The 24,594-nt window shown below is 40.2% G+C and overlaps 1 protein-coding gene across 2 annotated transcripts in view; it reads right to left on the bottom strand.

Annotated features, from left to right (window-relative positions):
- Window positions 1-24,594, bottom strand: part of TMC2 (transmembrane channel like 2) — an 86,754-nt gene that overhangs the window by 51,041 nt on the left and 11,119 nt on the right. For both annotated transcript variants that reach the window (XM_056520624.1, XM_056520626.1), the window contains 2 exons: window positions 16,034-16,183; window positions 10,960-11,050 (listed from right to left, as the gene is read on the bottom strand). In XM_056520624.1, coding sequence (XP_056376599.1) covers window positions 10,960-11,050; window positions 16,034-16,183 — 241 coding nt within the window. The remainder of the gene's footprint in view (window positions 1-10,959; window positions 11,051-16,033; window positions 16,184-24,594) is intronic.

Here is a 24,594-nt window from a genome sequence, read left to right as displayed (position 1 = left end):
ACCTTTAGGTTCTATGCACTCGACCTCATATATTTAACCTTCAGATGTTAATCATGGTGAAACCAGCAGAACAAAATGTGTTTGGGGGCCTTCTTGGCTCACCCCTGCTAGATGATGTCAGAAGTATCTGGTATGTTACATTCCGAAGCCCAATACTTTTGTTCTCATTGGAGATTAGCCGCTGCCAGAGGCATATCAACCCACTGAATACAAATACAGGCACAGCTAAGCAAATCATGCATGCTAATGGGTGGCTGGGAGAAATAGCTCTCTGCCAAAGTGTGGTTAACAGCTATTACAGGTGTATGGGTACCTTAAATCTCTTCATACTCTCAGTAGCAACACAGTGTTTTCAAAGGGGTACTCCAGTGGAAAACTTTTTTTTTTAAATCCACCGGTACCAAAAAGTTAAACAGAGGAAGTTGTGTAGTTCTTTCCAGTCTGACCACAGTGCTCTCTGCGGACACCTCTGTCCATGTCAGGAACTGTCCATAACAGGAATAAATCCCCATTGCAAACCTCTCCTGCTTTGGACAGTTCCTGATGTCAAGGATGGCTGATGGTTAGGCCTTAAAATGTGCGTGACTGCTGCTGTATACTGCTGAGTGTTGACACAAGAAATATACACCAGACAAAAAAGTCAGTATAGAACTCTTTCTCAGCAAGAAGCTCAGGAACTGTTCTCAAGAGTTTTCAGAGAGTTCTCAGAGAGTTCTGAGTGAGTTCTGTTTATTACACGGAAGTACACTAGTTTTTACATTTGACAAAAAGGGGGGGTTAGTTATTACGTCAAAATCATCATGTTATATTTTGATTGGTTAATAGAATATTGCGTATATATATATATATATATATATATATATATTTTATATATATATATATATATATATATATATATATATATATATAAAATTGCAATAGAAACAGCATATCCAAAAATAAATGGCAAGAATGTTCCGAACCTCGGCTCACTGGTTCTTCAATCCACAGAAAAAATGCAGGCAGCACACCACAGCTTGTATCAAAAAGGAAAGTGAGTTTATTCCATGATGTGATAGAGACTATGTTTCTCCAGCCTCACAAGAAAGCCAGCATGAGGCTAGAGAAACGTAGTCTCTATCACATCATGGAATAAACTCACTTTCCTTTTTGATACAAGCTGTGGTGTGCTGCCTGCATTTTTATATATATATATATATATATATATATATATATATATATATATATATGTATATACATATTAGCATATTAAACATTCATTTCTCTCTTGGCCATATTTTGTCTCTAAACTTCCAACTCCTCTTCTTATCTCACTTCTCTTGGCCTCATCCCAAGTTCTCCATCTTAGTCACGAGCAGCTAGCAAGCTGGGTATATAGGTTAAAAGTAACCAATATCTTTTTGCAGCATTAGCAATGGTCATATAAGTATTAATATACTATTAATATACTATTAATATATTGATCGGAAGTCAGAATCATTTTTATCAATTTCCACACTGACATGGACAGAGGTGTCAGCAGAGAGCACTGTGGTCAGATTGAAAAGAACAACTCAACTTCCTCTTTAGTATACAGCAGCTGATAAATACTAAAAGAATTAAGCTTTTTAAATAGAAGTAAGTTACAAATTTGTTTAACTTTCTGGAGCCAGTTGATTAGAAAAAAATTGTTTTCCACCAGAGCACCCCTTTAACATGTTGGGAGCTCATTCCTTGATATAAATAAAATACATACACTGGCTACATAATTCATATATTTCCAGTACTGTGAGCACTGATCCATACTTTCTTTCTTTCTTGCAATTTCCATTACTCAAGGAATAACAATAAGCTATGAATATACTTAACAGAACTCCAAAGCATATTCTCCTGTGTATGCAATATAATTCAACGCTCTAAGCAAGAAGTAATTTACCTCTCTCTCATACAAGTAATATATGATAGGATGCATTTATACATAAAGTATAATATGACAGCTCAAATACATTGGTTTTTTATTGCTATTTCAATTCCTGAAAATTGTTAAAGCTTGGATAGTATTAGATATGGTCAGGTTGACTTGCCATGCCTGAGTTTTACAGTTTGTTTAGCATAGCATCTGTAGGGAGAAAGAGCTGCTAGATTTGATGTGAAGAGCTTTATATCTATCAGAAAACAGACTTTTGGGCTAAGATTCTCTTATAAGTCCAACAAAGCTTATACAGTCCAAATTTAGAAAACAATAACCAATAAGTCAATTAAATGTAGCCTTTATGGTTTTAAGGGGGTACTCTGCTGCTAGACATCTTATGCCCTATCCAAAGTATAGGGGATAAGATGTCTGCTCGTGGGGGTCCAGCCTCTGGGACCCCCACGATCTCGGTTCAGCAGCTGGCATTCTGAACATTATGTTCAGAACGCTTGGTTTGGGTGGCCGTGGTCGGGATGTCACGCCATGCCCCCTCATAACGTCATGCCAAACCCCACATGATGTCACATCACCCCCCTCAGTTCATGTCTATGGGAGGGGGCGTGGCGGCTACAAATACTATATGTTTGATTAAACTCAGAAACTACACATTAGGGCTGGTTCACATGACGTTTTCTCCCACACGACAGGGGGGAGCTACACCATGTGTTCCGTATCTCTTCTGCTATTACACCCTGTTCCAAATTATTATGCAAATTATATTTTTCTCATTTACCTAAATTATTAGTAAATAACAGTCAGCATAATTCCCATGTTATCAACTATTAAGAGTACAATTCAAATGTTACTGAACAGACCTCCTAATGATAACAGTATTTTTTTTAAACATAAAAAACTTACAATGCACTGTTCTAAATTATTACACACAGTAAGTTTCAAAACACTTTATAGGTTGTAAAGAACTGAAAATTGTCATTTGTTGTGTTTGCAGCATATTTACTGAAAAGCTATTTCAATCAAACTTTTAACAACATTTTAACTTGTAAACATTTTAATAGGTCACAGTACATTTTAACATAGGGCCCCTTATTTGATAGCAGCTTCACAAGTTTTACATCCATTGAACTTGTGAGTTTTTGGACAGTTTCTGCTTGAATTTGTTTGCAAGATTTCAGAATAGCCTCTAATCTAGTTTGGATGTAAACTGCCTCCCACCCTCATAGATCTTTTGCTTGAGGATGCTCCAAAGGTTCTCAATAGGATTGAGGTCAGGGGAGGACGGAGCATGAGATGGTGCATTGTCATGCATGAAGATGATTGTATGACGGAAAGCATAGTTCTTCCATTACGGAAAGCATAGTTCATGGCTCTTTTGATCACTGAAAACAATCTCGGACACCTGTGATAATTAGATTGCCAGGTGAGCCCAATTTAAGGAAACACTACTAAAGGTGAGTATTCCTCATTATTAAGCAGAGCACCATTTCCAAACAATATGGGGAAGAAAAAGGATCTATCTGCTGCCAAAAAGAGGGAAATACTTCAATGTCTTGGACACGGCATGAAAACATTAGATATTTCACAAAAACTTAACCCCTTACCGACGCAGGACGTAAATGTACGTCCTTGTGATGTGGTAGTTAACGCACCAGGACGTACATTTACGTCCTGAACATAACCGCGGGCATCGGAGCGATGCCGGCATCATGCGCAGCAGGTCCCGGCTGTGGATCGCAGCCAGGCACCCGCCGGTAATGGCGGACACCCGCGATCCCGCAGATGTCCGCCATTAACCCCTCAGATGCCATGATCAACACAGATCACGGCATCTGCAGCATCGCGATCACTTAACAGGATGATCGGATCGCCCGCAGCGCTGCCGTAGCGATCCGATCATCCTGCGCGGCAGACGGAGGTCCCCTCACCTGCCTCCGCTGTCTTCCGGGAGTCTTCTGCTCGGATCTACCTTCCCGCAGACCAGAGCAGAAGATGACCGATAACCCTGATCAGTGCTGTGTCCTATACATAGCACTGAACAGGATTAGCAATTGAATGGTTGCTATAAATAGTCCCCTATGGGGACTATAAGAGTGTAAAAATAAAAGTAAAAAAATAGAGTAAAAAAAAATTGAAAAACACCCTCCCCCAATAAAAACGTAAATTGTCCCATTTTCCCTATTTTACCCCCAAAAAGTGTAAAAAAATTATGTTATATACATATTTGGTATCACCGCGTGGGTAAATATCCGTACTACTAAAATAAAATGTAAATGATCCCGTACGGTGAACGGCGTGAACGTAAAAAAAAAAAAGTCCAAAATAGCTGCTTTTTTATAACATTTTATTCCCCAAAAAATTTATAAGAAATTAATAAAAGTTTTGTATAAGCAAATATGGTATTAATAAAAAGGTACAGATCACAGCACAAAAAATGAGCCCTCATACCACCGCTTATACGGAAAAATGAAAAAGTTATAGGTCTTCAAAATAGGGGGCTTTTAAACGTTCTAATTTGGTTAAAATGTTTTTGATTTTTTTTAAGTGCAACAGTAATAGAAAAGTATGTTATCATGGGTATCATTTTAATTGTATTGACCCAGAGAATAAAAAACACATGTCATTTTTACCATAAATTGTACGGCGTGAAACAAAACATTCCCAAATTTCGGTTTTCTTTTTAATTTCCCCACACAAATAGTATTTTTTTGGTTGCGCCATACATTTTATGGTAAATTCAGTGATGGCATTACAACGGACAACTGGTTGTGCAAAAAACAAGCCCTCATACTAGTCTGTGGATGAAAATATAAAAGAGTTATGATTTTTTGAAGGGGAGGAGGAAAAAACAAAAGCGTAAAAATAAAATTGTCTGAGTCCTTAAGGTCCAAATGGGCTGAGTCCTTAAGGGGTTAAGCATGATCATTGCACTAAGAGATTTGTGACTGGTTCAGAGCACAGATGGTTTTGTGCAGATAAAGGCAAATTGAGGAAGATTTCTGCCAGATCCATGTATCGGATCAAGAGAGCAGCTGCAAAAATACCATTACATAGCAGCAAACAGATATTTTAAGCTGCTTTGCCTCTGGAGTTCCACGGACATAAAGGAGTAGAGTCCTCCAGAGTCTTGCAACTGGGTATTAATCTTCTATTCGGCCACCACTAACCAATGCTCACAAGCAGAAACAGCTGCATTGGGCAGAAAAATATATGAAGACTAATTTCCAAACAGTCCTGTTCAATGATGAGTGCCGTGCAACCCTGGATGGTCCAGATGGATGGAGTAGTGGATGGTTGTTGGACGGCCACCTTGTTACAACAAGGCTGCGACGTCAGCACGGCGGTGGCGAAGTTATGTTTTGGTCCGGAATCATGGGAAGAGAGCTGGTCGGCCCCTTTAGGGTCCCTGAAGGTGTAAAGATGACCTCTGCAAAGTATTTGGAGTTTTTGACTGACCACTTTCTTCCCTGGTACAGAAGGAGAAGAAGGAGAACTATGCTTTCCGTAATAAAATCATCTTTATGCATGAAAATGCAGTTTACATCCAAACAGCAGCTCTGGGAGGCTATTCTGACATCTTGCAAACAAATTTAAGCAGAAACTGTCCAAAAACTCACAAGTTCAATGGATGCAAGACTTGTGAAGCTGCTATCAAATAAAATGTAACGAGACCTGTTAAAATGTTTATAAAGTTAAAATGTTGTTAAAAGTTTGATTGAAATAGCTTTTGATTTCAGTAAATATACTGCAAACACAACAAATGACAATTTTCATTTCTTTACAACCTATAAAGTGTTTTGAAATTTACTGTGTGTAATAATTTAGAACAGTGCATTGTAAGCTTTCTATGTTTAAAAAAAATACAGTTATCATTAGGAGGTTTGTTCAATAACATTTGAATTGTACTGTTAAAGGGGTACCCCTCTGCTCAGCGTTTGGAACAAACTGAAGCCGGTGCCAGGAGCTTGTGACATCATAGCCCCACCCCCTCATGAGGTCACACCCTGTCCCCTCACTGTAAGTCTATAGGAGGGGACGTGACAGCAGTCACGCCCCATCCTATAGACTTGCATTGAAGGGGTGGGGCGTGACATCATGAGGGGGCGTGGTTATGACATCACAAGCTCCCGGCGCTGGCCCCAGCGTTTGGAACAGTTTGTTCCAAACGCTGAGCAGTGGAGTACCCCTTTAATAGTTGATAACATGAGAATTATGCTGACTGTTATTTACATTAATTATTTAGGTAAATGAGAAAAATATAATTTGCATAATAATTTGGAACAGGGTGTATCTATAATAAGGAGGCATCCTCTACATCTAGATGAAAGAAGGTTTCTACACCAGCACAGATAGGGATTCTATCAACTGTACAAACAGTATTACTATTGAACTCTCTGCCAAATGAAGTGGCAGATAGTTTTATGTAATATCTAAGGTTATGGTCACTAGATTTTGGAGGTGGGATGTTGATACGGGGATTTATTCTGATTTATACTTTTTCAGCCTTACAAACCTAAGTATGTAACTATATGGGGATCAGCTTTTTCTTTTTCTCTCAAACATATGTTAGCTAAAAGGGTTGGTCACGCCTCCGCCCCCGTGTGACCCCATGCTCCGCCCCTCAATGCAAGTCTATGGGAGGGGGCGTGACAGCTATCACGCCCCCTCCCGTAGACTTGCATTGAGGGGCGGAGCGTGACGTCACACGGGGGCGGAGGTGTGACGTCACATGCCACCGGCCCCGTGATCGACAGTAATCAGACCTGGAGCGAACACGCTTCGGGGACTGATTACAAACGGGGTGCCGCGTGCAAGATCACGGGGGGGTCCCCAGTGGCGGGACTCCCGCGATCAGGCATCTTATTCCCTATCCTTTGGATAGGGGATAAGAAGTCTAAGCACCGGAGAACCCCTTTAACTAATGTGCCCAGACTGCTCAGCCAATCACTCGCTGCAACAACCTCATCCAGTGATTGGTGAGCAGCACTGTCAGTTACCTCAGCTGAAGATACTACTATATGAAACTCAGGTAAAAGCAGTATCATCGCAGACTGGAGGCTATGAGAGCAAAGATAGTGAGTTAAAGTTCTTATTAAAGGGTTATTCCAGCTTTATACATCTTACACCCTTATCTAAAGGATAGGGGATGAGATGTATAAAGCCGGAATACCCCTTTAATTTATTAGGCAATCTTGGCACATTAGTTAAATAAAAATTTCCCCCAGAGTAAGACAAGCTATAAAAGTGAATACATTTAACTCTGTATTGATTATCTGTAACTAACAAGACACAGTACATTTTTCACATCCTATTATACCATCCTAGTATATCATGTCACTATAGTCCCTCTCCAGAGTATAGTATTTAGGGATCTTTTGTATAATGAAGAAGAAATTGGAGGTGAACTAAGTTACCATGGCACCACAATCCAAGCCCTTTTGCTTTTGTAATGGAATGTACAACACTACATAAACAGACAAAAGAAAAAATTACAAAGAAAATCAGAGCGAGAGATAGAGAGAGATAAGAGAGAGTGAGAGAGACAGGGGGGGGGGGGACTGAACTATATGAGATGTGGTGTGGGAGGCTAAAGCTGGCACTTGCGGGAATTGTGTTTGACCCTCACTAAGTTTAATTGCATTCTACTTAGGCTAAGTTTCTACTTGTTTTTTGGCCCAAAAAAATGCAAGAAAAAAACACCAGAAAAAATGCCAGAGCATTTTCCTGTGTTTGGCATATTTTTCTTGCCTTTTTTCTGGCATTTTTTGCCTTTGAGTGGAAATTGCATTTTTTTTTTTAAATTGTTGGGTACCAAAAAAAAAAAGGATGCAGTAGTGATGGAGAAAAATTTATTTAACAAAATTCATATTTTTTATAACAAAATTTTTATTAGTTTTTAAACAGGGATCAATTTATGTGGGCAGGCAGAGCACTAAAAATGTAGCCGGCAATAATAAAAATGTAGTGTGTGTGTGTTTTTCACTTTTCTTTCTTTCTTTTTCATATTTTCTTAGGTAATACTACTACTCCCAGCATGGAACACACTGTTCCATGATGGGAGTGGTAGTTCCTGTACTAATAGACATATCTCCCAGGTGTCACTCCTGACACCTGATGCTATTGTCCATAATATAGCAGAGATGTGGAGTGGCTCTGTACAGCACTCGCATCTCTGCACTATACTCCGGCCAGCCAGTGATGTGAATAGAAATTCACATCACTCATTCATATTTTCCGCCCAGAGTGGGTATTGGATGGATGACGGCAGACGGCTGGCAGGAGTACAGAGCAGAGATGCGAGCGCAGGAGAAAGCCGCTCCCCACCTCAGAGATGATCGCAGCGGGTGTCAGGAGTGATACCTGCTGTGATCTGTCCTTAAATGTAGGTACTACTGCTCCCAACATGGAGCACACTCTGCTCCATGCTAGGAGCTGTAGTACCTGCATTAATAGACAGATCGTAGCGAGTGTCACTCCTGGCACCCGCTGTGATCCTCCTGTATAATGTATAGATGCAGCCGGCCGCTCTTCTATGGTTCCCTGCACTGCCGTATATATACACCTATTCATATTTCCCACAGAAAGTTGTGATTGGCTGGAACCCTCTGACCAATCACAGCTCTCTGCAGGAAATATGAATAGGTGTATATATACGGCAGTGCAGGGGACCATAGAAGAGCGTCCCGCTGCATCTATAAATTACAGTGGTCCCTCAACATACAATGGTAATCCGTTCCAAATGAACCATCGTTTGTTGAAACCATCGTATGTTGAGGGATCCGTGCAATGTAAAAAATAGGAAGTTGTACTCACCAATCCCCGGCGCTCCGGACCCGGCGCTCCGGACCCGTCACCGCTCGTCACCGCTGCCCTAGATGTTGCGCTCCATCACTGTCGCCGCGTCCCCGTGGTTTCCCCGCCGCTCCGGAACGTCTCTGCTGCCCGGGATCGTCGCTCTCACGTTGCCGTCATCATGTCACTACGCATGCTGCTCCTATTGGATGACGGGACGGCGTGCATGGCAACGTGATGACGACGATGGAGAGCGCCGGTGATGGAGGGGATCCCGAAGAGGACGCTCTGGAGCCCTGAGGACAGGTAGGAGACCATCACCGGAGCACACGGGTCACCGTAAACGGCTATCCGGCGGCAGCTGAAGCAGTCAGTGCTGCTGGATAGCAGTTTATGCGATGGCCCCAACATACAAAAGCATTGTATGTTGATGCTGTCTTCAACATGTGATGGCCTCCAAGAGGCCATCGTATGTTGAAATTATCATATGTCGGGGCCATCGTAGGTAGGGGGGTCACTGTATACAGAAGGATCGCAATGGGTGTCAGAAGTACAGGTGCTACTACTCCCATCATGGAACAGTGTGTTCCATGCGGGGAGTAGTAGTACTACCTAAAACATTTAAAAAGTAAAGAAAAAAAAAGTGAAAATCACACACACTACATTTTTATTATTGTCGGCTACATTTTTAGGTCCCTGCCCACACACATAAATTGATTCCTGTTTTAAAAATGTATTTTGTTATAAAAAGGATACATTTCGTTTGATACAATTTTTTCCATCACTACTGTATCTTTTTTTTTTATTATTGTACCCTACGAAATTTTATTAAAAAAGGTATCCCCATCACTTTTTTGGATCGCTAAAGTCCAAAAAAGAATAAAAACCGCCTGCATAAATGCCAAAGTTAAAACCCACATGTCGCTTTTCTTTGCGGGTTTTATTCCCACAGAAATGTATGGGAGAAAAACGCCACAATTTCAGGGAAAAAAAGCCTCACGCTGCGACTTTGGAAAACCGCCAAGGAGCTAAAAAAGAGTGAAAAAACGCCAAAAGAATAAAAAAAGCCAAACTGAAAAACACAAAGTGGAAAAAGAATTTTGAGATTTCTCATTGATTTACAGTTAAGATCTGACTGCAGCGTTTTTTCAATGAAGAAACGCCATGTGGCCGTTTTGGCATTTTTTTGGGGAGAAAAACGCACAAAAAAAATAAAACAAGTAGAAACTTAGCCTAAGTGAATGATTAATATCAAGCTTTTTCTTCTTATTCAAAGAGTGGTTCTGTAGCTGCTTGGCCATGGATTTTAAAGGATTATGTGAATAACAGTCCTTGGCCTGCATTTTGGTGGTTTTAAGTAGACTTTGGCTTTGTTCACACAGCAGAATTTCTACACAGAATTCTACATGAAAATTCAGCAGAAATTAATATAAATTAAGATCTATTCTTGCAGATTTTCAAGCAGAACTCCATGAAGAAAATCTGCCGTGTGAACCCCCCCTTAGGACATAGTGACTTAATATTCCTATAAAGTTATGGTAGTGATTAAATTATTGAATATATTATATCTAATCGAAAAAGTATTTCAGTAGCTTGTATTACACTGCATACCCCTGAATTTGTTATCATTGCTTTTTACAATTTCTTTCTCTCACTTAACTTATGAATTCTGGATATTGCTAAATTATCATGATCAACCAATATTAGTTATGGGAACAGATGAAAAGCCAAACTACACTACTGCTTCTTTAGCTGGACTACTTCCACCAATCCGTGACAATTTTGTGGACCGGAACCTGGAAATTTAGCTGGGAAAATCCACACCTCCTTAAGGGGGTTAAAGGGATACTCCGTTGCTAAACATCTTATCTCCTATCCAAAGGAAAGGGGATAAAATGTATGATCGCGGGAGTCCGGCCGGTCACAACCATGGCTTCCCGAACCCAGCGTTCTGAACATAATGGCCCTCATTTACTAACAGGATTCTGACCCTTTTTGTTGGGTTTTGTATCTAAATTATGTCGCACGGAACATGCGACAGAATGTGAAACAGAAAAAAACAGACAGAATCTGAAAAAAAATAACCCTACAAAACCCTGTCAAAAAATAAATATATATATATATATATATATATATATATATATACTCATTTTAATACATCTATCTATATTTGTATATACATATATGTAATATATATATATATATATATATATATATATATATATATTACATTTATTAAAATCTAGAGATCTCTCACATACCTTAAGCATCATGACTTTGTACGCATAGAATTTTTTTCCTTTTCCTTTTCCCAGTGCACCTTCAAATTTCTCCACAAATTTTTGGGCATCCCTAATAGAAGAAATATTATCATAAGTGCTTTTTGATTCTTTGATCCTGAATATTTTGTAGCAGTCTACTGCTTAACATTAAAGAGGTATTCTTATTTAGTTAAAAAACACATAACAGCCTACTAGGGCTTTAAACCCACCCGATCTATCTGTTTACTTTCCCTGATGATGCGCTCTCCCAGCTCTGCTGGTGGCACTGGGTGGCTTAGAGACCAGACCAGAGTGCTGGCACTGGACCAGGCAAGTTAAGTATGCTTTATTGTGTTATTTTACAGGCATAGCAGGCTGTCATTGATTTTTTTTTTATTAAATCTAACTAAATTAACTAATACTCCTTTAAAGAGGTACTCCGGTAGAAAACATTTTTATTTTTTATTTTTTTGAATCAACTGGGGCCAAAAAGTTAAACAGATTTGTAAATTAAAAACTTAAAAATAAGGTGCAGCTCACAACAGAAGGACCGAGGCAGTTAAAGCTAAAGCCGGACCCCAGCGGCAACAATAATGAAAAATAATGGAAACCTATAGCTTATGCCTCTAGGACCTCACCAATGGTGCATAATGGTGTGGGCAAAGATAGATATAACAGCGTTTGCTCAGAAATAGTTTTTTTAATTCAGAATATAAAATATATATAAATAAGTAAAACAGTAACAAAATATCACATTACACTGGCACTATCTGATGAAAATCTCACTGGGACCTAGTGAGATATCCAAAATATAAAAAAGATATGTGAATAAATTAATATTCTAATAAGTCCATAAGTCTGCAGATAAAAAACAAAAATAAAATAAATCCGCAAAAGGTGTGGATAGATTTTTGGGTTTATGGCAAAATAATTGTAACATAAAGTCCATAAAAAAACAATACATTAAACTAGTTTGTACATTTCTCCAAAAAGTGTAGTATCTATAAGTTTATAAAAGTACTATTGACCACCCATGGGTTATTCTAAAATCTGGAGACCCTTGTCCCCCATGTAAATCAATCATTTGCCACCCCATTGACTTGTTATAGGACTGTCAAAGATAGATGCATGGCTCTGCTGCGCATGCTATATGGCCACTTTCAGATACATATCACCTATCCACAAGTTACAATCTTGGGGAAACTCTTAGTACCTATACTTCATTAAGATATTCTAAAATCTGAGTACCCCATATATATGGAAATAAAATATTCAAAACCTTAAAGCCCCCCAAAATTTGATTTTTATCATTTAAGTAACTTTTTAAGTTTCTAAAGTGCATTCATATAACTGCTAAATGTTGCACAGATGTAATAATCATAGCATGTCAATTTATGAAATCGTAAAATACTTATTTCAGATTTTTTCTGTGTAGTCAGATTTCTACAAAAATCTTCATTATTGTGGATTTTACTGCAGAAACATTGAAGATACAGAGGAAAATCCACAACTGGGGGTTTAAAATACTTTGCCTTTTTTTAAAAATATTTACAAGTTGAAGCAGATTGGCCACTGTGAATTTACCTATGTAAATGCTGCAGATTTTCTAATAAAAACAGTTATCTTTTAAGAATAACTTTTTACAGTTGCATAGAAAACACTTATCAGGGAAATCAAATAACATTTTTCAATTTCAAAAAAAGGTTTGTGTTCTGTGTGTCATTTACATGGCAGGCTTTCTAAGATCCTTCACCTCCAGGTAATGGTGATAGCAGTATTACTTTCCTATGTGCCTTTAATTAAACCAGTAAATGGGATCTGTGTCCAGATAACAGTAAGAAAAAGTCACCGGATGATAGACCTCTGGTTTCACAGATCTATCCAAATACTATATTTTAAATCTTACTACTATTACAATTTCTAATAAAACAGCAGAATAGATGCTACAGAGTTTTTATCCTAATATATTTTGGTGTCCTATATATATATGAAAAAAAAATGCTTTCCCAGTGCCACAACCATTTGGCATCAGATGTGCATTGTATTGAGGTCCACAGGAATCAAACACAGCTGTATGCAGTTTGGCAATGATAATCGCAGTGGTGGATAAGTTGAGTATGTGTGTATAGTAGCCAGGTACTGGATCAGGGCAGGCACCATACAGAAGCAGAGTCAGGAGTCAAACAAGATAACTGAGAAACTCATTAGGGATTACAGATAAAAATCAACCTATTGCTGAGGCAAGGAGAATAGTCACAGGCAGCTTTAGTTACGCAGAGATGCTCTGTCATTTTACACATACTGGCCCTTTAAGAGGCCTTGCAAAAAGCTCTGTGAAATGTAAAGTAGTGAGTACAAAGCCTGTACAACAGTATCTAATGTTACTGTTCCGTCAAAATAATTCAACACACTAATTAATGTCTAAACCCTGGCAAGTGAGAACATCCTTAAAGGCTGCCATGCCCCCTTCCATAGACTTGCATTGAGCGGGCGGAGCATGAGATCATGAGTGGGTGGAGCCGTGACATCACGATACTCCGGCCCCTGTATCGTGAGTCATCACAAACTTAGCTCCGTGCAGTGTCGACTCGGGGGGGGGGGGGGGGGGGATTGGCTGCAGGAGAGATTGCGGGGGTCCCCAGTAGCGGGACCCCCGTGATCAGACATCTTATCCCCTAACATTGGATAGGGGATAAGACGTCTAGGGCAGAGTACCCATTTAAGTAGAAATGTCCAAATCAGGCCTAAAATGTCTATATTTTGTGTAGCTACCATTATTTTCCAGCACTGCCTTAAAGGAGTACTCCAGCAATAAACATCTTGTTCCCTATCCAAAGGATAGCGGGTTAAGATGTCTGATCAGGGAGGGGCCCGCCACTGGGGACCCCCACAATCTTCTGGCCAGCAGCAGCAGCGTGATGTCATGCCACGCCCTTTCCATTCATGTAGTAGAGGGGGGGGGGTGATGGCTAGTACGTAGCCATCACGCCTCCACCCATAGACATGAATTGAGGGGGCGTGGCAGTTGTAGTTGCCAGTCATGCGGCATGAATCAGAGTTCGCTCCGTGCATGGCTGACCAGGGTGCCGCCGCTGGGGACCCCCACGATCTCCGGGCCAGCATCGGCGACGTCCAGAACAGGGAAGCTTGGAGCTTCCGTATTTGTGACATCACGCCACGCCCCCTGCATTCATGTCTATGGGAGGGGATGTGACGGCTAGTAGACATGACTGGGGTGCCACGCTGGACCTCCACAATCAGACAACTTATCCCCTATCCGAAGTTATTTAACGCTGGAGTACCTCTTTAAGCCTCATGGGCATGGAGTTCACTGGAGCTTCATAGGTTGCCACTGGAGTCCTCTTCCACTCCTCCATGACAACAGCTGGTGGATGTTAGAAACCTTGCAGTGCCCAACCATTTCTCTTAGGATGCACCACAAATGCTCAGTAGGATAGAAGTGTGTGTTTGGGGTCGTTATCATGTGTGAAGGGAGGGGATCATACTCTGCATCAGTATGTCACAGTGCATGTTGGCATTTATGATTGCCTCGATGAACTGTAGCTCCCCAGTGCCAGATGCACTTATGCAGCCCCAGACCATGACATTCCCACCACCATGCTTGACTGTAGGCAAGACACACTTGTCTTAGTACTTCTCACCTGCTTGATGCCACACATGCTTGACACCATCAATACCAAATAAGTTTATCATGGTCTCATCAGACCACAGGACATGGTTTCAGTAATTAATTCACCTATTTTGCTTGTCTTCAGGAAACTGTTCGTGGGATTTTTTGTGCATCATCTTTAAAAGAGGCTATTTTTCTGGGATGACCAAATTCCAGACCAATTTGATGCAGTGTGCGGTGTAAGATCTAAGCACTGACAAGCTGACCCGTCCCCTTTCAACCTCTGCAGCAATGCTGGCATCATTCATACATCTATTTCCCAAAGACAATATTTTATTTAACACTGAGCATGTGCACCCAACTTCTTCGGTTATCCATGACGAGGCCTATGCTGAGAAGAAACTTTTTTGTGAAACCGCTGTATGGTCTTGCCCACCGTGCTGCAGCTTAGTTTTAGGGTCTTGGCAATGATTTTATAGCCTAGGCGATCTTTATGTAGAGCAACAATTTTTTTTCAGATCCTCAGAGAGTTCTTTACCCTGACCAGTATATGAGAGTGAGAAAGCGATAACACGAATTTAAAACACCTACTCACCATTCACGCCTGAGACCTTGTAACACTAACGAGTCACGTGACACAAAAGAGGGGAAATGGCTATTGGGCCCAATTTGGACATTTCCCCTTAGGGGTGTACTCACTTTTAATGCAGAGGCTTAGACATTAATGGTTGTGTGTTGAGTTATTTTGAGGGGACACAACATTAAACATTTTTACATTGTTATTGTAATTTCTTCAGTGTTGTCACATAAAAATAATAAAATGTGAGGGTTGTACTCACTTATGTGAGATACTGTGTTTACTTGTATGTGATATTTATATAGCATGTAAAATGAGTGCCCAACAGGGGGACTGAAAAGAAGAGCACTTTCTCTCAGTAAATTAAGAGTTCTAGAAAAGGATCATGTGACATACAATCTAAGACACCTTAGAAAGTAGTCATATGTCACATGATCAGTTTCTCGGTTTCTAGGGCTGCAGACTGGTGGAAGACAGTATTGACTTCACAGGAAAGGCTTTCTATTTATCATCCAGTTTGGCACTGTGGGGGACTGTATACTGAGGTAAGTATACCCTGTAGTGTAATACTATTAAGTATCATATTGTCATCCTTATTTTAAGGGATGCTAACTAGTATATCATAGACCACATTTACATTGTCTAATGTAAAGGTTTTCTATCAGTGCTGGCTACTATCCAGCATGTGGATGAGAATTGCTTTGCTATTGTTTTCAAAGATCAAAAGAATAATAAAAAAAATACTGTCTTATTTCTAGCACAGGGCCTTGGAGGACAGTGCATGGAAGGGATTCCGAGAACATCAAAGAAAAAATCTTTCTTTGTCTTTTTCTTCCATTTAATCAAAGTTGTTATTTGTATAGTACCTTAAAATGGTTAGTTTTTTCTTCATGCGCCATGGTTTATTCCTTATGGTGGAAATCAACTTCTTCTTCTCCTCAACCAGTTCCAGCAATTTTTCCATCTCTTCTTCAGTCATTGATTCTTCATCAGAGGAAGCTGAAGATTGGGAATCACTATAAAATTAAATAAAGTCATAAAAAATAATGTATATTATCTTTGCGATGACTGACAGAGAGAAAATATATGCCACATTTCGTCTCCACATCAAGTGAGCCACATTTGCTATGCTGCGTGCACCAAAAAGAACAGGAAAATACCATGTTGCTTAAAAAGAAGCCTACCAAGAAAGTGGTGTGGGATGGATGAAAAGGGGATGTGACCTAAAAGTATGCAATGTGCCAAAATAACCTTGCCTGAAGCTAATGGTTGGTATACCTAGACAAGGCAGTCTACAGCTATGACAGATTTAGATGAAGCCTGTCCATCTCAGTTTTGGACAGTTTTAGTAAATTCCCCACTATGTGTACAAAGTTAGATTTAGATGGAGTTCTGGTCCATGAGGTAGATTCGCTGTTAATTATGAGATGATACTTAATAGGCTTATACCATATAATCCTCCTACGGATTATATTAAGTTGTGCATGAGCAGAAGGAAATGAAATCATATTTTTGTCATTTATAATCATAAAAGTGTAACAAAACTTACAAAACTAACAAAACGTTTGATATAATGTAGATAATACTATGATATGCATTGATTTAATTTTTTTTTTATATTTTTGGGTGAAAAAATGATGCTGTCCCTGCAGCTATTATCTGTGTGTCTCTAAGAGGAGTCCAAATACAGGAAGTGAGGGCAGGACAAGCAGGGCTCTGTACAGGCTCCTGGCTTGTCAATCATCCTGATGTGTGAGCATATCACAGAGCCTCACTGCACAGAGCCCTACTTGTTCTCAGTGCACAGAGCCCTGCTTGTCCTCAATGCACAGACCCCTGCTTGTCCTCAGTGCACAGAGCCCTGCTTGTCCTCAGTGCACAGAGCCCTGATTGTCCTCGGTGTACAGAGCCCTGCTTGTCCTCAGTGTACATAGCCCTGCTTGTCCTCACTGTACAGAGCCTGCTTGTCCTCAGTGTACAGAGCCCTCCTTGTTCTCACTGCACAGAGCCCTGCTTGTCCTCAGTGCACAGAGCCCTGCTTGTCCTCAGTGCACAGAGCCCTGCTTGTCCTCAGTGCACAGAGCCCTGCTTGTCCTCAGTTCACAGAGCCCAGCTTGTCCTCAGTGCACAGAGCCCTGCTTGTCCTCAGTGTACAGAGCCCTGCTTGTCCTCAGTGTACATAGCCCTGCTTGTCCTCACTGTACAGAGCATGCTTGTCCTCAGTGCACACAGCCCTGATTGTCCTCACTGCACAGAGCTCTGCTTGTCCTTAGTGCACAGAGCCCTGCTTGTCCTCAGTGCACAGAGCCCTGACTGTCCTTACTGCACAGAGCCCTGCTTGTCCTCAGTGTACAGAGCCCTGCTTGTTCTCAGTACACTGAGCCCTGCTTGTCCTCAGTACACAGAGCCCTGCTTGTTCTCAGTACACTGAGCCCTGCTTGTCCTCAGTACACTGAGCCCTGCTTGTCCTCAGTACACAGAGCCCTGCTTGTCCTCACTGCACAGAGCCCTGCCTGTCCTCAGTGTACAGAACCCTGCTTGTCCTCACTGCACAGAGCCCTGCTTGTCCACCCACACTTCCTGTATTTGGACTCCTCACAGAGACACACAGACAATAGCTGTAGGGACAAAAATATAAAAATGAATAATACAAATACACATATAATGGTATTATCTATGCTATATAAGAAAATTTTTTAACAACAGGTACACTTTAACCCCTTAAGGACTCGGTTTTTTCACTTTTGCACTTTCATTTTTTCCTCTTCATCTTCTAAAAATCATAACGCTTTCAGTTTTCCACCAACAGACGCATATAAGGACTTGTTTTTTGTGCTACCAATTTGACTTTGTAATGACATCAATTATTTCACAAAAAATCTACAGCGAAACAGAAAATAAATTATTTGTGGGACAAAATTTAAAGAAAGTTTTTGTTCTAATTCTTGGTGTTTCTACGCAGTGCACTTTTCAGTAAAAATTACACATTATATTTATTCTGTAGGTCCATACGATTAAAATGATACCCAACTTATATAGTTTTGATTTTGTTTTACGTCTGTTAAAAAAATTATAATTTTTTTTTGCATGAAAATTAGTACATTTAAAATTGTCCTCTTCTGACCCCTATAACTTTTTTTTATCTTTCTGTATATTGAGATGTTTGAGGGATAATTTTTTGTGTTGTGATCTGTAGTTTTCATCAGTACCATTTTTATTTTGATGGAACTTTTTGATCCCTTTTTATAAATATTTTTTAAATGCCATTTTGGACTTTGGTTTTTCTAAGTACCATATGTATCGGCGTATAACACACATTTTTTAAGCTAAAATTTTTAGCTTAAAGTCTATCTGCGTGTTATACGCCGATAAACTCTTTTGGGCCCTGCAAAAGCCGCTGTGGTTCAATGATTTAAAGCGGCCGCTTTAAATCATGTGACTGCAGCGGCTTCTGCGGGGCCAGAGTCCCGCCACAGCTGCCTGATTCCCTCCCCATCCCTGGCTTTCATGTTTACTTATCCTGGGGCATGCTCCTGCAGGTTCTGCTACCAGCGGCATCCTGCTCTGTCGCTCTGCGCTGAAGAGTGACGTCCTCAATGCAGGATGCTGCCAGAGTCTGCAGGAGCATGCCCCAGGACAAGTAAATATGAAAGCCGGGGATGGGGATGGAATCGGGCGGTGGTGGCAGGACTCTGCCCCAGCAGAAGCCACTGCAGTTACATGATTTAAAGCGGCCGCTTTAAATCATTGAACCACAGCGGCTTTTGCAGGGCCAGAGTTTATTGGGGTATACACACACCTACACGCACCCTCATTTTAACAAGGATATTTGGGTAAAAAAACTTTTTTACCCAAATTTCCTTGGAAAAATGAGGGTGCGCGTTATAGGCTGGTGCGTAGTATACTCAGATAAATACGGTATACGCCATTGACAGTGCAGATTAATTAACATTATATTTTTATAGTTTGGATATTTACGCATGCTGAGATACCACATGTGTTTTTATGTTTATTTATATATATATATATATATATATATATATATATATATATATATATATATATATATAATATTATATATTTAAATAGGAAAAGGCGGGTGATTCAAACTTATATTAGGGAAGGGGTTAATTCACATTTAATAACATTTTTTAACAAGCAGGGCTCTGTACACTGAGGACAAGCTGGGCTCTGTACACTGAGGACAAGCAGGGCTCTGTACACTGAGGACAAGCAGGGCTCTGTACACTGAGGACAAGCAGGGCTCTGTACACTGAGGACAAGCAGGATTCTGTGCAGTGAGGACATGCAGGACTCTGTGCAGTGAGGACAAGCAGGGCTCTGTACACTGAGGACAAGCAGGGCTCTGTGCACTGAGGACAAGCAGGGCTCTGTGCAGTGAGGACAAGCAGGGCTCTGTACACTGAGGACAAGCAGGGCTCTGTACACTGAGGACAAGCAGGGCTCTGTACACTGAGGACAAGCAGGATTCTGTGCAGTGAGGACATGCAGGACTCTGTGCAGTGAGGACAAGCAGGGCTCTGTACACTGAGGACAAGCAGGGCTCTGTACACTGAGGACAGGCAGGGCTCTGTGCACTGAGGACAAGCAGGGCTCTGTACACTGAGGACAAGCAGGGCTCTGTACACTGAGGACAAGCAGGGCTCTGAGCACTGAGGACAAGCAGGGCTCTGTACACTGAGGACAAGCAGGGCTCTGAGCACTGAGGACAAGCAGGGCTCTGTGCAGTGAGGACAAGCAGGGCTCTGTACACTGAGGACAAGCAGGGCTTTGTGCAGTGAGGCTCTGTGACACACCCCTTGCTCACACAGCAGGCTGACTGACAAACCCGGAGCCTGTACAGAGCCCTGCTTGCCCCACAAACACATCCTGTATTTTGTCTTAGTAGAGAGACACGCAGGCAATAGCTGCAGGGACAAGACATTGTCCTGGACAGTGCAGTCACTCCCTGACCAATTTTTTCACCCAAAATATGTACACATACTTTTAACCATATTAAAAATATAAATATAATGCTATTATCTAAATTATATAGAACATTTTTTCAAATGACAGTACCCATTCAAAGCTCTAGTCACTGTTCTCCATCCTGGGGCCTTCCAGCTCCCAAAAATAAATCTCATTGTGCCCAAATGCTATGTACTACTGACACAAGGCATGATGCTTCTGTTTTGTGAAACTATACAGAAGAATAACTGTGAGGCAGTGATCACTGTGCTCACATAAAATGGAATGAATTTCATCATAAACTCTTTGGCAATAAAAGCTATAAACTACTGCAATATCAATATAAAACAACTGCTGAATCAATAGGAAGTAAATAAGCTTTTTAGAGAGAACATGTCATTCACATCTTTGAAAAGACACATGCTTTATAAGGAGCTGTAAGCAATGCAAAGGGAAGAGAAAAACAGAGCTAATTTCTTCTATAAACAGCATTGCACCTGTCCTGAGCACCTGCTTTCCTACAAAACATCAGTATAAGTTCAAGGATAAGTTTCCACTTGGTTTTTTACTGGCAGTTTTTGGAATACTGCCACTGCAGTCTTTGAGCCAAAGTCAGAAGTGGATCCATAAGGGAGGATAAGTGTAAGTCCTTCCTTTATATGTCCTATTCCTTTTGAATACACTTCTGTCTTTGGCTCAAAAACTGCAGCGGCAGTTTTCCAAAAACTTCCAGAAAAAAAACCAAGTAGAAACTTAGCCTAAGGGTCTGTTCACATCATGTTTTTGCACCCTGTTGAAAGAATCTGTTTCTTTTTGTTGGGCAAATTTAACATTAAAAAAGATTGCTACCGGACACAAAAATTATAACCTTTTTTATAACCTTAAAAGAAACAAATAGAGTGTTCAATAGGATGCATAAAGGTAATGTGAACAAGCCCCAATTTGGGCTATTTTGTTATCGATAAATATTTTAGAGGTAAGTTGTGTGGCTTTATTCTTTATATTGATCATTTGTCTTTAGAATGTAGGGTCTAAAGCATTTAGTATTGTAATATAATAAACTGGCAATGCCTTTTTTTTTTTTATATAATTTTTCTTCCAGTTAAGTAGAAACAGATTTGTCACACACACAAGGTGTTTTAATATACATAAGTGGTAGTAGCATTAAGGAAATAATGAAGTATCTGGTGACGCACAGAGATTCTTAAACAATGTTGGTTAATTGACCTGCCAATCCACATTACAGGGAGAACAGAGGGGCCTCCACTATAAGAATGCTGCTAGATCCCAGCCATTGTAGTCAAGCACAGTGCTGCAGATTAGAAGCCTTACTGCAAAATCCCATCTCAAGTCTGCCACAAGCAAAATCTCAGGTAAAAACATAGAACATACTAGTTGTAGCTGATTTTACTGAACTATTTCCCTATTGTGCATTTGTGCATGAATGTTATTGGACATAAATATAAAGATATATGCATATATATATATATATATATATATATATATATATATATATAAATATATAATAAAACTATACAATTAATTCTATGCAGGGACATGTTTACAATGTATATTAGGGTATATATTCATTTATACCAAACAGGTTTGTGATCCAAAATATTCAGATTTTAATTCAAATCAAATCGAAAAAGTTTACAGAACCGGAACCACTGCAGGAAAGTTCTTCCAAGTGAAAATGGACCTTAGGATAGCTCCTCTCCCAGGTTAGGACACTATGTTGACTATTCCATAAAAACTTTGGAGAAGCACTATTGTAAGGTCTATTTTCACTTGTTTCACTGTATCCTGCAGTGGTTCCGGTTCTGTGTACGAATCGGCTCAAGTTGTATAACACTGAAGTGACCACGAGGGTGCTGTCTCATCTACTTCTATAACGTGCCTGCTTGGTGTTGCGCCCTGAGCACAACTCTATTTGTTAAGAAGTAAATCTACTTTCTTTATTGTCTACTGACCTACAAGCTTCACAAGGTGTGTGCTTGTTTTTTCATTTTCTTGTATAAAAATACAAAAAGTTTGACATTTATGTCATTTAAGTCACAGCCTACCCTTTGGCCCCTGTATCCTGTATGCACTCTTCCCAAAGAACAGTGTATGGACGGAATTGTATATATACAAAGTTTGTACCCTGCACCCAGCTTTCTAAGGCTACATTCCAGGTAGAGCCAAAGGGGTGCAAACCCTCAGTAAAACATTAATTTGGCTTCAATCTAGGGACGGTTGAGAGTATAGTGCATGGGCCCCGTCTGATCAAATAATCTTAAATTATATACTCATATCAAGTCATTTGAACAGCACCAGAGCGTAAATGTAATTTCAGGGATTTAAGTTTTTGGCAGATACAAATAAAGAATGAAGACAACAGCCTTCAAATATTGCAGCATCCAAGGTATAGTTGCTCTTACATGTCAACCCTTACTACTGGGTTATCAGATTTAGTGATAAGCTTTTAGTGAGAGCTAAAACACAGCTTGTAACATGATGGTGTAAATAAAGCCACGTGGTATGCCACTGTCTAACGCTGCATTCTGATAGACAGAAGAAGGCAATGACCCTTTAAAATGTCTGCACAGTCATTCGGATCCAAGGAGAATGTCAGCTCAGCAAGTCTAAGAGTTAACCAATTCCTTATTGTGTTTACAGTGTTAGGCGTTGGCCATATGTCCCCCGATACAGTAAAGTAGAGCAGCACTCATTAAATCTTTAGTAAATTCATGAGAAATCATACTTTTATTGCAACAACACTAGAGACTTCTTGACCAAGGCATAGGTATCATCCTGCTTTTTTACTGCCGTTATTTCACAATAACGTATGAAGAAAAAAAAGGGATGCAATAACTGGTAGTAAAGGATGATAACTGATGACAATGATCTGTAATTTTTTATGTTTATTTTCTTAAAAAACCTGATGTTATTCATCCGTTATCATCCATTGCCATCCATTATTACCAATTACATACATGTTTTTTTTTAAATCAGGTTTTTAACCCTTTTTTGGAAAGCTGTACTGAGCATGCTCAGTACAAAAAAACGTAGGTTAAAAAAATGATAATAACGGATGTTTTTTTTTTAACATCCGTTTCCCATAGACTTCAATGTTAAATTTTAACGGCCGTTTCTTCACCATAATTTTTACCGGACCAAAAATTAGTGCATACACCATCTTTTGTGCCGGCAAAAATAATGGACATTAGTGAAAACGAACATACCTGATGCAAAAGGATGGTCAAAAAATCCCATTCACATGAATGGGATTTTTTGACTGACATTTTCAGGACTTTTTGCCGGGAGTAATAACGGAGGTTTTTATAGAATGATGCCTGTAGTGTGAAAGGGGCCGTACCAGGGTCAAAACATTACTGGTGTTGGATAATTTTCCCCATTAGTTTACTGAAGGTTTGTGGAGTGACACAGACCTCTTTACTTCATTGTGTGAGTAGAATTTGGCTTGGCATACTGTGGAGTTTTAATAATCAATGAAATATATCGATATTAATGTGAGGACACGGAATCTTTTAACTAACACTAAGTCTTGTGTGATCCAAGCTGCACGGTTACCATCCTGTCTGCATCATACCAAATAACTACAGGGCCACAATGCAAACCTCTCTGTAGCAATGGTTACCATAAGTAGTAAGCCTGAGAAAGAGAAAAGTTATGAATATGAGGGCTTTCTTTCTTCTCTGTCAACTATAGTAATGTCTCTTTGAGTGCAATTTTACAGTTCAGTTCCCACTTTTCCTAATGTAAGCCAAAATTTTAATCTCTGTTTGAAAAAAGGGCACAGCTATCTCTTGCTGGTTTATTCCTAAGGCAAAGCAATGAAGGCCACGAGATTAAACCAGGCATGGATGTGTTGATGAATAGGTCAAGCTTTACATTATTACTCCACCATGGCATACTGTTAAATGCAACACCAATATTAAGAAAAATGCAGTATTCTTCTCCATTGTAGTCATTATCTTATAAAGGCAACTCCTTAATAAATGGAAGCCAACACGGCAATGTAGCATTATATGGCAACCATTGAAATATGGGGGACCTCCCTCCTTGATATTTACATGCCCAAAAAGGGACTGTCACGATGCCGGCTGGCAGGTAGTGGATCCTCTGTGCCAGAGAGGGATTGGCGTGGACCGTGCTAGTGGATCGGTTCTAAGTCACTACTGGTTTTCACCAGAGCCCGCCGCAAAGCGGGATGGTCTTGCTGCGGCGGTAGTGACCAGGTCGTATCCACTAGCAACGGCTCAACCTCTCTGGCTGCTGAAGATAGGCGCGGTACAAGGGAGTAGACAGAAGCAAGGTCGGACGTAGCAGAAGGTCGGGGCAGGCAGCAAGGATCGTAGTCAGGGGCAACGGCAGGAGGTCTGGAACACAGGCTAGGAACACACAAGGAAACGCTTTCACTGGCACGATGGCAACAAGATCCGGCAAGGGAGTG

This window comes from Hyla sarda, chromosome 5, assembly GCF_029499605.1.
Source record: "Hyla sarda isolate aHylSar1 chromosome 5, aHylSar1.hap1, whole genome shotgun sequence".
Classification (NCBI taxonomy): Eukaryota; Metazoa; Chordata; class Amphibia; order Anura; family Hylidae; genus Hyla; species Hyla sarda.
Note: the sequence above shows the minus strand (reverse complement) of the source record. Positions and strands in the feature narration are given on the sequence as shown.